This window comes from Saimiri boliviensis, chromosome 7, assembly GCF_048565385.1.
Source record: "Saimiri boliviensis isolate mSaiBol1 chromosome 7, mSaiBol1.pri, whole genome shotgun sequence".
Classification (NCBI taxonomy): domain Eukaryota; kingdom Metazoa; phylum Chordata; class Mammalia; order Primates; family Cebidae; genus Saimiri; species Saimiri boliviensis.
The window spans coordinates 41,752,176-41,766,199 of NC_133455.1; the positions used below are offsets into that span (position 1 = coordinate 41,752,176).

Below are 14,024 nucleotides of genomic sequence, written 5' to 3' on the forward strand. Positions count from 1 at the left end.
GAACAATGAGTAACACATGGACACAGGGAGGGGAACATCACACACTGGGGTTTGTTGCGGGTGGGGTGGGGCTGGGAGAGGAATAGCAGGGGGTGGGGGGGATAAGAAAGAGATAGCATTAGGAGAAATGTAGATGACGGGGTGATGGATGCAGCAAACCACTATGGCACTCACATCCTCTTCTGAAAGAAATTTCTAGAATCATTTCCTCATATGTGAAAGGAAAGAGTTTGAAGACATGATTTATAAGATCCTTTTGACCTTTAACTTTTTGACTATGAAAGTTGTCTATACTTATCCAGCAAATGTTCACCTTCATTATTTCATTGATCTTAAGGTGACCTCGAGCACTTGTCAGGGCAAGTACATTACGGCGAGACTTAGGCTCCTGACAGTTAAATGGCCTATGTAAGGCCAAGTGACTACTAAGTTGCAAAAGGAAAATTCACACTCACATTTATAAAATATCATATATCTAAGGCTTTCCCTTATGTTCCTACTAACACAATTATGCTGATAAAAAAACTCATGGCTGTAAAAGTGATATATGTGCCTTACATATTTATTTGTTCATTTATTCCTTCAGTAAACATTTGTTAACTTCCTACTATGTCCAAAACCCCATAGCCTTTTAAAATATCAAACTGTTACTAGATAGTGCCAAAGCCACCTTACTAAATTTTAGGATTCCTTCCTACCTCTTTGAAGTATCAGACAAGACTAGACAGAGTCTTTTATTAATTTTTCTATCAGTTCATATGTCAGACATTCTTACTACCTTCTGGAATTTATTCAACTAAAACATTTCCGGAGAAGAGTTAAAGTACCCATCCTCCAGGAATCAATAATCAAAGAAAAGTAGATTAGAATGTTATAGGAAAAATCAACATACAGATAGAGATTACCCTGACAGTAGAAACAATTCCATGTTTTTGTCTGGAAACAATGATATTCAAACTCGGCAAGCATTGTAGATGATCATTTTTATTTGTATCATGTCTCCCAGAGTCCTTAAAATGTGATTGTTATCATATGTGGACAGAATGAGAGAGAAGAGCTCAGAATGATTTCCAGATTGTGGTTTGGGGGACTGAATATGACAAAAGTCTCAAAAGTATAAAATGACGAGCAGTTAGAAGTAAATGGAGACAGATAATTTTATTTTACATATACGCCCTTGAGACATACAACAGGAAATGTCTAGAAAGCAGATATATGCACAGATTGGCAGGAAGGTATTCTTCTAGAGACTCGGTTACAGAGACAGACTCAAGAATTCTCATGATGGTGGAGATGGTTAGAACCATAGAATCATACAGGAAATTTGTACAGAGCAGGAAGAGCATAAAGCAGAGGACAGAATCTCAAAGGGTTTTAAATGCTCAAAATGCTCTTAAATCATGTTAGAAAGAGGAAATAGAGCTTTGGGATATAGACAGAGAGAAGTCACTGGAAAAGGGGAGAAAAAAACTAGGAAAGAGTGATGTCAGAGCAACTAAGAGAAACATTTATCAAAAAGGGTGGGTCAGTATTGTCAAAGGCCAAATATGCTTAACACTAAAAGACTTCAGCAGATTATTAAATATGAAGACCGTTGCTGATTTTTTGTCAGAACAATTTTAGGGAAGCAAAATTAGAAGTCATATTTTGGTTGGCAGATCATGAGTGGAATGGTGAACAGAAAATAGATTGGAGGCAGCCAATATACTACTATAATTTTCCTACAATGAACATGTAGCAACATTTGTGTAAGAAAATTACAAAATGACTAAAATGAGTTTGCCTAAAAAAATGGACACAGGCCGGGCACGGTGGCTCAAGCCTGTAATCCCAGCACTTTGGGAGGCCGAGGCGGGCGGATCACGAGGTCAAGAGATCGAGACCATCCTGGTCAACATGGTGAAACCCCGTCTCTACTAAAAATACAAAAAATTAGCTGGGCATGGTGGCGCGTGCCTGTAATCCCAGCTACTCAGGAGGCTGAGGCAGGAGAATTGCCTGAACCCAGGAGGCGGAGGTTGCGGTGAGCCGAGATCGTGCCATTGCACTCCAGCCTGGGTAACAAGAGCGAAACTCCGTCTCAAAAAAAAAAAAAAAAAAAAAAAAAAAAGACACATAAGAGAATAGCTGGAAGAGGGCTATGCAGATTTGAAGATCGTCTGTTGTTTATATCCTGAGGGTTTAGAAAAAGAAGAGAGAGGGAGAAAAAAAAATGCAACAGAGAGAGGAGACAATTGTTGTGAGAAAGCAAATAATTCTTGGTTGTCTTCTTAAAATGGGATGTGAGTATACCTACATACCTATAGGATTAGTAAAAAATCATGTCAGAGTAGGATCTTAATCTGCAAAAGCCCTTAAATATAAACACATTTTCCAGTTGAGAGTGTAGGGCTAATTCCAAAGTAAGGCTATTATTTCTGTAATCGTTGAAAACAAACTAGACCTAACCCTGTGAGGGGATCCATTACTATTCTGTAGATGACAAAAATGAACTCTAATTGACCTTCCTATGGTTAGTAGAGAGGAATGAGGTGGTTTACTAAAGGTCCTCTGAATGTAATGCTTGCTCCTCCTCACAAGCTCTTTGACAATACTCATGTGAGCTGTTAAATGAGTCATATAGCATTCACTGAAGCTAGAATAAGAGAGATTTGGAAAGACAAAAGCATAACAATCAATCTAACAATCAATCCACAGAATAACGCCTAAAAATGAGATATTTTTTGCTTGTGTCTGTTCTTGAGAAGCATAATATTTTTTTCCCTCAAATATCAGAAGTGGAGGACACAGTAGTTGGACATATGTTAAAGAAAAAAGTAGCAGTGTAACAGAACATCTCATAAGGGACTATATGCAAAATATGTGTTATATAATGAATAAAAAAATCATCCCACCTTATTAGGTACTTGGAATAAATTTTTACGAGAAGTATAATAGGAAATAGAGATACAAAAGTTATTTCTCTGAAACAAAGCGTAATACTGAGGTTAGCACCAAAATCAGGTGTGCTTTTCAGATATCACTTTTACATTTTTCAAATACATGTATCTATTTCTTTTTATCTTAATCAAACTCATTACAGCATCTGTTTGAGATCAGAAACAGATAAAAAATATCCATATAAACAGAAGACATTGGCTTTTATTTATTTGTATTTAATTTTTTAAAAATAATCATCTAGGGGAAAATGCTTAAAAATCTTTTAAAATCTCTTTTTCTCATGCTTGAAATTAAAACTGCCTTTCATTGCCTGTTGGTAAATAAGGTCTAGATACCAGTACATGACAACATGTACTAATGCACTGAACTGTGAATTAGGAATAAAAATTGCCTAGAAATTTTGTCATGGGTTCTTAGGATTAAAGTAAGAAATTCCTTTGCTGGGCTGTGTAGGCACTGAGATTCTGTGGTTGTTGGAGGGGTTAAATTTGGATCTACTAGTGCATATATATTACAGAGGATTCATAAAATCATGACAGTGGAGACTGGGTCAATCCACTACCATGTACAAGCAGTGACCAATAGAAAAGGAAGAAGAAGATCCAAGAAGGCTGAGGTAAGCAGTCTTCTGAAGCCCTGTCAAAGAGGAGACAATAGATCAAAAGTGTTCATGGTGACTGGTTCGAATAGGTTTCACTGTTTCTTACAGCAGGCTTGACAGCTTAAAGTAAAAACAAATTATTTTTGTCAATTTTTTTTTTTTCTCCTAACTGATTTTTAGCAAACTTCAGACTCAGACACAGGACTCAACGGTGCATTCCTGGAAGGCAAGGTAAACTATTTTGCACTTTTAAAAACTTCAAGTTAAGAATGCAAAGTACTTATTTAATAGGTGCAGGGTTCCAACTTCAATAACTAAACCAAAATCCTATTCTGAAAAAGAAAACAAAAATGTAATGTTTCTCTGCTGGAACATGGCCAGAGCAGCGTTCTGCAATCCTAGAAAATTTGACAGCTTGCAGAAGCAGCTCTGCACTTGTTTTCTGCAATTTAATGGCAAAATTGATCAGCGTTCCATAAATGAAGCTGGCTTTATCTTTTCCTAAGGAATCAGTAAAACTTATTTTGTCTTATTATCAGTTCACTAAATGTACATTGGTCAGAATGTTACTGATATATATGTATATATAAATATATGTAACATGAATGCTATAAATAAATGATTAAAATATATGTTATATATATTTCCTGTTAAAACGATTATTTGTAACAATAATCTTTGATGATCAGTGGGAGGGTTTATGTGTTTTAAATGTATCAAATATTAATAAATGCTAATTTAGTTTCTATTATTCACACTGATAATATAAATATAAAAAATTTACCTGTATCCTAAATGTTTTTTGTTTTTTTATTAACCATAATAATGCCATAGTTGAATATAATACTCATGTAATTGTGCTATACATCACAATGTATTCAGTTCTATGTAATAAACTCTCCATATATGCATATATATATATATATATACACACACAGAGAGAGAGAGAGAGAGAGAGAGAGAGAGAGAGAGAGAATTTACAATTCAGTAGCTTGGCTGAACAACTTAATTGTATGCTTAAAATTATAGACATTTTCCTCAACACTCAAAAAATTTACCTGAGAAGTTGAGCTACAGAATAACAGAATAATTACACTTTTCTTCAGCTCCTAGAACCTTCCTTCACCATAAAGTGCTAAAATTTTCTTTGATCTCTTCATTCCTTTGGTTCAAGGGCCAAAAAACCTAGGAAATCTTATCCAGATGTTCTCCTCATTTATGGGTAAAAGTAAAAGCATATGTCTACCTCTCAGGAACAACACAGATTCCCAATTTGAGGTTTTAAAAGATCACTTTTTTGTACTCTCATATTCAACTACTGGTTTCAGTTCAATTCTTTAAATTAAATAGCTTGAAATGGAAAAACATTTAGAACTGCTAAAACTGCTAAAATTTTCTTTCCATTTCTTAGCTTTTATTGTGATTGGGATAAAACCAGAAAGCTACAGGTTGGTGAATTATTTTCAATGTTTGTAAAATACTTTGCACATAGTGCCTACTATTGTATATTAATTAATATCTGTATATAAAATATTGACACATTTTCACTGCTTCCATGAAGAAGCAATGTTTACAGATCATTTTGATGTATGAAATTACCTAAAGGTCATGATTTTCAAATATTTAGCAGTTGTATTCCTTTTTCTATAGGTGCTAACATGGCAGGCACAATCTGTGTCATCATGTGGGTGTTATTCATAACAAACACTGTGTGGACTAGAAGTGTGAGGCAGGTCTATGAGGTACATGATTCAGAAGATTGGACTATTCATGACTTCGAGTGTCCCATGGAATGTTTCTGCCCACCCAGTTTTCCCACTGCTTTGTATTGTGAAAATCGAGGTCTCAAAGAAATTCCAGCTATTCCTTCAAGAATTTGGTATCTTTATCTTCAAAACAACCTGATAGAAACCATTCCTGAAAAGCCATTTGAGAATGCAACCCAGCTAAGATGGATAAATCTAAACAAGAACAAAATAACCAACTATGGAATTGAAAAAGGAGCCCTAAGCCAGCTGAAGAAATTGCTTTTCTTATTTCTGGAAGATAATGAGTTAGAGGAGGTTCCTTCTCCATTACCAAGAAGTTTAGAACAATTACAATTAGCTAGAAATAAGGTGTCCAGAATTCCTCAAGGGACCTTTAGCAATCTGGAGAACCTGACCCTTCTTGACCTACAGAACAATAAATTAGTGGACAATGCCTTTCAAAGAGACACTTTCAAAGGACTCAAGAACCTCATGCAGCTAAACATGGCCAAGAATGCCCTGAAGAATATGCCTCCAAGATTACCAGCCAATACAATGCAATTGTTTTTAGACAACAATTCCATTGAAGGAATACCAGAAAATTACTTTAATGTAATTCCTAAAGTGGCCTTTTTGAGACTAAATCACAACAAATTATCAGATGCGGGTCTCCCATCAAGAGGTTTTGATGTATCATCAATTCTAGATCTTCAACTGTCACACAATCAACTAACAAAGGTTCCCCGAATCAGTGCTCATCTGCAGCACCTTCACCTTGACCATAACAAAATTAAAAGTAAGTAACCTGAAGGATATGTCTTTCACTAAAGGGCTCATGGTCATTAAATATATCTTTATCTTCATTAAGAAGAGTAATTGCATTGCCCCCTCCTCCACTAATGTTCCTTTAGATATTTAGTGTATTTTTGATTTTCAATATTAAATCTTGTCTACTCACAGACAGTCTTAATGAACCAAGAAGTCCAAATCTTCAAACTGAAGACTAAAATGTGGACTTGAGTCATCTACAAAGGGCTATTATCTATTCAGTAAACTAAATGTCTCTATTTTCTTTTACTTGGGGAAATTCCAATATATCTGCTTCATTGGGTAGGCTTATTTAAGAAATCTTACCAGGCACAAACAATCTTATGACTAGTAATAAAGAAAATATTATTTAGGAGGCATTAGGAAGGCATCTCTGTCCTAATCACTATGACAGCTGATGCCTGAAACTCTCCTAACTGGAATATCTAATTAAGCTCCCCTAATAACAGTGGGAGTCTCAAACAAGTGTGTTAAGGCTGGTGAATCCACCCCCAGGATTTCCAATTCAATAGATCTGGAGTGAGACTTGAGAATTTTCATTTCTAACAGTTTCCCAGTTGATGTCCTGGAACTACACCTTAGAACCAGTACTATAGTTTAAGGCTTTATTAATTAAAATTGAAACAAATTTCTCTGGTAGCTGGCAAATCCTTGGGACTTACAGGCAATCAATAGGTAGAATATCCTCTCCTTTCCTGAAAAAAAGCTTTTCATAAAGGAGTGAAAGATGAATGCAAAGTTTTTGGAGGCAAAGGCACCATCAAGAGAAAAAGTGATTATAGAAAGCAGATGTTGGAAACATCGAATACAAATTTGGCTTCTTCACAATTACGCATGAGACCAGGCTGGACTTGGTGTGAAAATGGGTCCAGACACAGAGGTATGATACCTAGCCTGGCACTTACCTATGCATCTTCAACCTCAGAGTAGACCCTTTAAAGATCACTTTGGGGAGATATATCCAGGACAACCTAAGAAAATCCATTCCAAAAGTAAGATTCAGTCAATAGTTTGTCAGAGAATAACAAAGATAATTTGTCAAAAGGTTGTGCTGTCCGGGTATTACTCACGAAAGTTTTTTTAAGCAAAGAATCACATAAACATATCATTTATAAGAACAGACTATTTTTCCACTGGGTACTTCTCATTAATTCAAGATTTCTTTTTGGTGGGGGGAGTCAAATAACAGTGTACTTGAGCCTACAATCCAGGAATTAAATGGCAGCCTGCCACCACAGTGGTTATTTTTCCACGGTGATGAAACATATTGTTTAACCCTGTAGTCAAAAACAAAAGATGCAACAGAAAAAAAATGTTAAGAGATGAATCTGTTTAGCTGAACCAAATAGAACAACAACGATATTGACCTAAATAGATGATTTTTCCTGACAAGTGTTCTGTGCTTCTACAGGTATGTTACAGGTACATTCCTTAAAAAGCCCCACAGAAAATTGTTATGCGAAGTTAACATCAAGTGACTCCACATAGAGCCCTTGCTTATGAAATAGCAAGGCTTTCATTCTGAGCATTTCATTTGTGAATTAGGGTTTTTAGGAGAGAAGTAGCAATATTCAAAACACAGTTGAGAAGTATAAAACTCTAGAGTATAATCTTAGAGTCTTAGGGGTATAGTATAGACCCACATTTTAGAGTTTTACCAAAGCATTTCTCATAGATTTCTAATTCTTCCATTGTTCTTAAATCTTAGTGTGCATCAGAATCACCTGGAGATCTTGTAAACCTAGGCTATTGGGTCCCAATCCCAAAATTTCTGACTTGCTAGGTCAGAGGTCGGGCCTCATAGTTTAGTCTCCAGGTATTAATAGTATTGATATTGCTGGCTCACAATTTGAGAACTACTGTTTAGTACTTGCAAGAACCTTGTGAGATATCATTAGGAATTTCTGAAGAAAGAGAAATGGAAACTCAGTTAGGGAAGGATATTTGTCCAAGGACAAAGGGTAAATGCAATAGCCAGAACCTGAGCCTAAAGTGTTTTTTTCCACTCATACAGTATAATAACAATACTTACCTTCATTTTCATAAGTACAAAAATTTAGAAAATATTCTATCAGTAGAACAGCAACAAAGAGAAATCTAGTGATTTACTTTTTAATGTAGATATTAAATTTTGTCATTTCTATATTTAAGAAAATAAATATAAGATTTTCCCTGGATAGAATTATTGACATAATAACACACTGTGCTAAAACTGTTTAAGTGCTTTGTTCTTCTTGCCACATAATCTACACTAGTTGTTAAAAAAGTGGTTTCCAAGAAACATGCCTCTTCTATGAAAAGCCATCAAAATTTGTAAGACTATGAAGCTGTCTCAAGCAATGTGATGGAAATATTTATTCTTCTGAAAACTTTCAGGGGCTTAAGATTAGGTAAAAATGTTATTTACTCAACTAAATTACTTTCTGGTGTTCTCTGATAAAAACTGTAATTATTTTATGAAAATCTAATTAAATTTAGAATACTTATTGCTTATGTCCATTTATTCAGACATCCATTGATTATGGGACATGAGATTGATAAAGATAAGAGGATTGCACATTGAAAGGCACATATTCTCCTGGCAAGAGACCCAGTGCAGAAATAGAAAGAAGAGGCCAGGTCTCAGCTCTTCCACTTACTTGCTGAAATACCTTATGTACATTTCCTTACTTCTCTGAACCAGAATTCCCAAAAATGACCAGGAGGGGAGAATAATAATATTGCCTGATAAAGCCTGTGAGATGATAAGGTGATACTTGAATGTATATAAAAAAAGAAAACTTGACTTTATAACAGGTAAGCTTCTATGCAAAGGAGTCATTAAATTTATTAAGCTCATTTCACAAAATGACATAGATTCAAAGCAAAGCAAACTTGCTGGAAACATAAAATTATTCAGTACAATATGAGTCTGCAAAAAACAAGAGGTCAAACAGGAGGGTCATTGCCCAAATTAAGTTGGGCTAATCAGGGAAGATCTCTTGCTTGGAATAGTTTTGAAAAGGAATTAAATGCAATATATGGATTCATGATTAAAATCAGTTATTACAGACTTCCCTGAATTTTCCTAGTTTAACTGGCCTTCTTTCCTGGATGTTCCTAAATTTCATCATATTCATTGGTGCCAAGGGCTTTGATCCAAGGCAGGTGCACAATTACTCCCATCCTAACCATGTGAAAAGGCTGCTAGTATGTTTTCTGGCTTGAGTTCTTTGTAATTCAATTCTTGGCAAAAATTTTGTTTCCAATTAAATACACTTAAAGATGAAGATTCAAGATTGTTTTCTGTATTGCTTATGTAAAGTTATGTTAATTGTACTTTTAAAATCATGTTATGCACACTATTTTGCATCTCTTAAGGTAATTTTCAAGCATTTTCTTTTATATTAGACTGATTTTCTACTTACACATACATCCACCCATTTCTACTTATACATACATCCATTTACCCATCCATCCACCCATCCATACATATATCCACTCTTGTACTTGCCCATTGTTTCAGTCCCAGGTCTGAACTGTTGTCTCCACCTCTGATGCCCTCAATGCTACCTTCTTATCCCACAGCAATCTAAATGTGCTTTCTCTTACCTGCAAGTTTAGAAAACAAGTGATATCTTACACACCTTTGTTTCTATCACAGATCTTAACAATATTTCCTTAGGAGTGCTCTATACTAAATAGAAGAGCATGGACTGAGATGACTGTAAGTGTGTTGAACATTTGTTTGGGGTTACTTTTATAAAACAGATAGGTACACTCTCTCACAGATACAAATGTTTAGTATAACCACTATTTTCATGTATTAGGGCAGGAAGCCCTCCATAGGACTGTGGCATTAGTTTCTTGGTCTTCTCACTGCTAGTTTCTCTTGTGTTCCAATTTATTCATTTATGCTCTTTGTCTCTGTAGGTGTGAATGTCTCTGTAATATGTCCCAGCCCATCCACATTGCCAGCAGAAAGAGATTTCTTCAGCTATGGACCTCATCTTCGCTACCTCCGTCTGGATGGAAATGAAATCAAACCACCAATCCCAATGGCTTTAATGACCTGCTTCAGACTTCTTCAGGCTGTCATTATTTAAACACATTCTCACCAAATCTAAAATCAGTTTAATGAGCTAATGTTTCTGACATGAAATGTGGTTACCATTTATAGGATTAGGACACAAGTCGTATACCCCATTGCTCTTGGCACAAATTTTCATTGATGCAGTATGTTTCTTCTATTCAAATATGCTTTTGCCAGTTACATGCTGCACAACCTGCATTAATTTGCATTTATTTTAATTAATAAAACAGACACAGAGTTAAGATAGTTTATCAACTCAAAGATAGATTTTTTTTGGTCTCTTTCATAGCTTATTAACACTAAATAATGCAATTATATGGTTATGCAGTAAAAAGGACATATTTGTATATGTTCAAAATTACTTATGCAGATAGGATAATTTATGACATAAATACAATAATAAAACAGGAGTAGAACAATCTGAAGAAAATGAGAAAATGAGTTATTTCTTGATTGTAATCATAATGACATAAATGTAGATTGTTAAGTAGCTGTTGGAGGTACAAGTTTGATATTTAGCTTGAGAATAGGTATGGAATTAATCAAACACTTCATCGCTAAAGAATTCTTGTTATTTAATATTAAATAATGAAACAGTAATTATTTCTAGTTCATTACCATTTCTTTTAGCTGTTGTTTTTAGATGTAGTCCACTATATTCTTATAAGTTCTGAATTTTATGTTTGTTATAATACATCTCTCATGGAATCTTGTGTTTTAACATTTGAAATCCACTTAAACTGCAAATTGTTAAGCCTTTATATTTGACTGTGTTTTTTTTGGATTTTCTAAATAAAAATATTGAATGCTTTATAACAAAACAGAGTATTTCAAAGACATCATTAACAAGCTTCATTTAAGAACATATTTTAATCAAAAAGTGTTATAATATTTTTTTTTATTTTTCTGGCATAAATATATTCAAATATGTTAATCCTACCTTCATTTTTCTTTTTTTCGAGAAAACACAAAAAGTTTGTATTCTAATCACTTGACATAATATTCTGACTTTTGTGAATTAAAAAACAAACAAACAGAATTTCATTAAGTAACAAAGTACCATGTTCTTTATATTAGCCTTCTGACTTCACAAGCATATGCTATAAGCAATCTATATTCCATAAAGATCAACACATGCTTTTATATACATTTTCATAACAGTATTCTTAAAAATCATATAAAATATGGCATATTTTCACAGAAAAATGATTACATATGTTTGTAAAACACTAGCTTTAAAATGTCCAATAGTTTACTTCAAAGCCTCTCAGAAACTTAATATGCTATTTTGTAATGTGAATTCCCAAGAAAACAACATAATATACAACTATGTTTTTACACCAAACTTATTTGAGGGTGAAGAAGAGCCAGTCCTTACTATGGCCTTATACTAAACTTATAATTTTTACACCAAAACGTATTTGAGGGTGAAGAAGGAGGACCTATCAACAAACTTTGAGCACAGTTTTTAAAATCCTGGCTGAAAGTAATAAATCAATTGACATTAACAAAAAGAAAAATGTTTTAAATGACCTCAAGGCACACAAATAAAATTACAAAAATTATGTCATAAAAACAGAAGTAATCAGATGTGATGAGACTGAGAAAAAAATATGTGAAGGGGAACATAATCACTTCAAATATTTGAAAACATGCCATTTGAAAAGGGCACAAAACATATGCCAGGAAGCTTCAAAATGAAGAGTAGAGCATATGGGTAAAATGTATAAGAAATCATATCTTGGATCTAGCTAAGAAAGAATTTTCCAATAGTTGTTCCAAGTCACCCAGAAATGGAAGTAACTTTTCTTGAGGTAGAGTTACCCATCTCTGGAATTCTTCAAACAGTGAATAAGTGATGACTCAAGAGGAAGAGTGTAAAATGGAGTCCTAATGTGGAAGCAACATTGGTGTGAAATGTTTCTCTGAGAACTTTTCAACTCTAAGAAGTTTCTTCCTTCCTTCCTTCACATTTAAGTATTTACTGAGTACCATACACAGGACTATACTACATACAGATGATATAATATTGCTTATTGTTTATTCTACAGTGGGTGAGACACAAATTAACTAAATAATCACAAAAATAGGTACAATTTTAAATGTGATAAATACTATTAACAGAGAGCTGCATGCTGCAAAGAAACTAACAATAGAGATCTGATAGGTTTCCCTAAATAAATAATGATTAAGGAAACATATAAAAGATTAAAAGTATTTAGCAGCACAAGGTAGAAGGGAAGACTATTCCACAAGATTAGAATCCTTAGGAACAATTTGATAGTCACCGAAGAGTTTTAAATGACAAGGGATTATTTTCATTGTAGAGTAGCATCATGCAGTGGTAAAGAACACTAACACTGAAGCTAAAGTTGCTGAGTTCAAATCCTAGCTTTGCCACTTACTAGCATCATTGCTCTGGGCAGAACCTTCAAATTATTTATGCCTCAGTGTTCCCTTATCTGTAAAATGGAGACAGGCAAAGGCATCTATCATACGGTGAAGATTAAATGAGTTGGAATATGTAAAGTGGCTTGAACAGCACCTGACACGTGGTAAATACCAGGTAAGTGTTATTTATTATTATTATTGTGTGCATGTGTATATGTTTCTCCTTGGAGCTGTGAGTAAAACAGTTTGGAGAGAACCAAAACTGGATGTTCAGAGATAAGTTACAATTTCAGTCTTAGAGTACAAGTTAGGAAAAAAAAGAAAGTTTGGAGTATAAGGTTGTGGTGGAATTGGAGAGAAGTGAACAAATGTGAGTATTAGGAGGTAAAATTGTCAAGACTTGGTGGCAGATTGTATGAAGGGGAGTGAGAGGAACAAGGGTATTAAGGTTTCTGGCTTGCATGACAGAATAGATGGCAGTATATTTTCTAATAGAGGCACATTTAGAAAAAATTATGAGTTGGTTTTTACATATAGTTCACACTTGTTCAAACTATGATTCATCCAGAAAAAAATGTCATATAAGTTCTTGAATGAGGTCTGGATGAATATATAAACATGTAAGTACAATTTTATAGATTTTTTAAATCTATCTGATAATCTAGCAGAATTTTGCACTTAAATATTCATACTCCCATGAGGTAAGACTGGTCAGGGACAGGGAACAGATTAGGAGAATACAGACATCATTCCGAGTATTGGCAAATGAAGCTATGAGGAATGGAATCACCTCATTCATACATATGTATAAAGCTACTATAGGTTCCCTGAAAGTTTCAAATGATATGCTGTTCTCCTTCTCGATGTTATATGCAATGTGACTATTATCTTTAAAACTGAGGAGTAATAACTAGGAGATAAGTTCAAGCCATTTTGTATATTATGGCTCTTAATACATGTTTAATCCATCATTTAAAGGACTTACTTAAAATACAAAACAAAAGAAAATAATATTATCTATAATGTTTCCATGTAAATATCATGACTTTAATTCATAAGCAAGAAAAAAATGCACAGATCAAAGAAAAGAAAATATAAAAGGATAGACTAAGAAATTTATTTGCAAATGATGTTTAAAAAAATTAAGATTGATTTTTTGTGGTAAAAGCCTTGTGACAGAATTCTTTTATTTAACTTCCCCAAATACCCTTAAAAAAAAAAAAAACCTAGATAGGACAAATGGTATGGTGGAAGAAAAATTCCAGATGAGATCTTTGATAAGACTGGTGTGAAAGAATTCAGTAAATCATCAAAATAATTGAGTGTAAAAGTGTGTGTGTGTGTATGTGTGTAAGAGGCATGAAGAAATAAGTGTTTTTCCTACTCACACACACTAAACACAACACTGTCCCTCTGGTCACCAAAATATGAGGGAATTTCTCTC

At 34.1% G+C, this 14,024-nt stretch overlaps 1 protein-coding gene across 1 annotated transcript; it reads left to right on the forward strand.

Annotated features, from left to right (window-relative positions):
• The first annotated feature begins 3,492 nt into the window (after window positions 1–3,492).
• KERA (keratocan) lies at window positions 3,493–11,063 on the forward strand. The gene is made up of 3 exons (XM_003927874.3): window positions 3,493–3,772; window positions 5,192–6,085; window positions 10,030–11,063. Exons 2-3 carry the CDS (start codon window positions 5,200–5,202, stop codon window positions 10,200–10,202), a joined length of 1,059 nt encoding a protein of 352 aa, XP_003927923.1. The 5' UTR covers window positions 3,493–3,772; window positions 5,192–5,199; the 3' UTR covers window positions 10,203–11,063.
• Window positions 11,064–14,024: the final 2,961 nt, after the last annotated feature.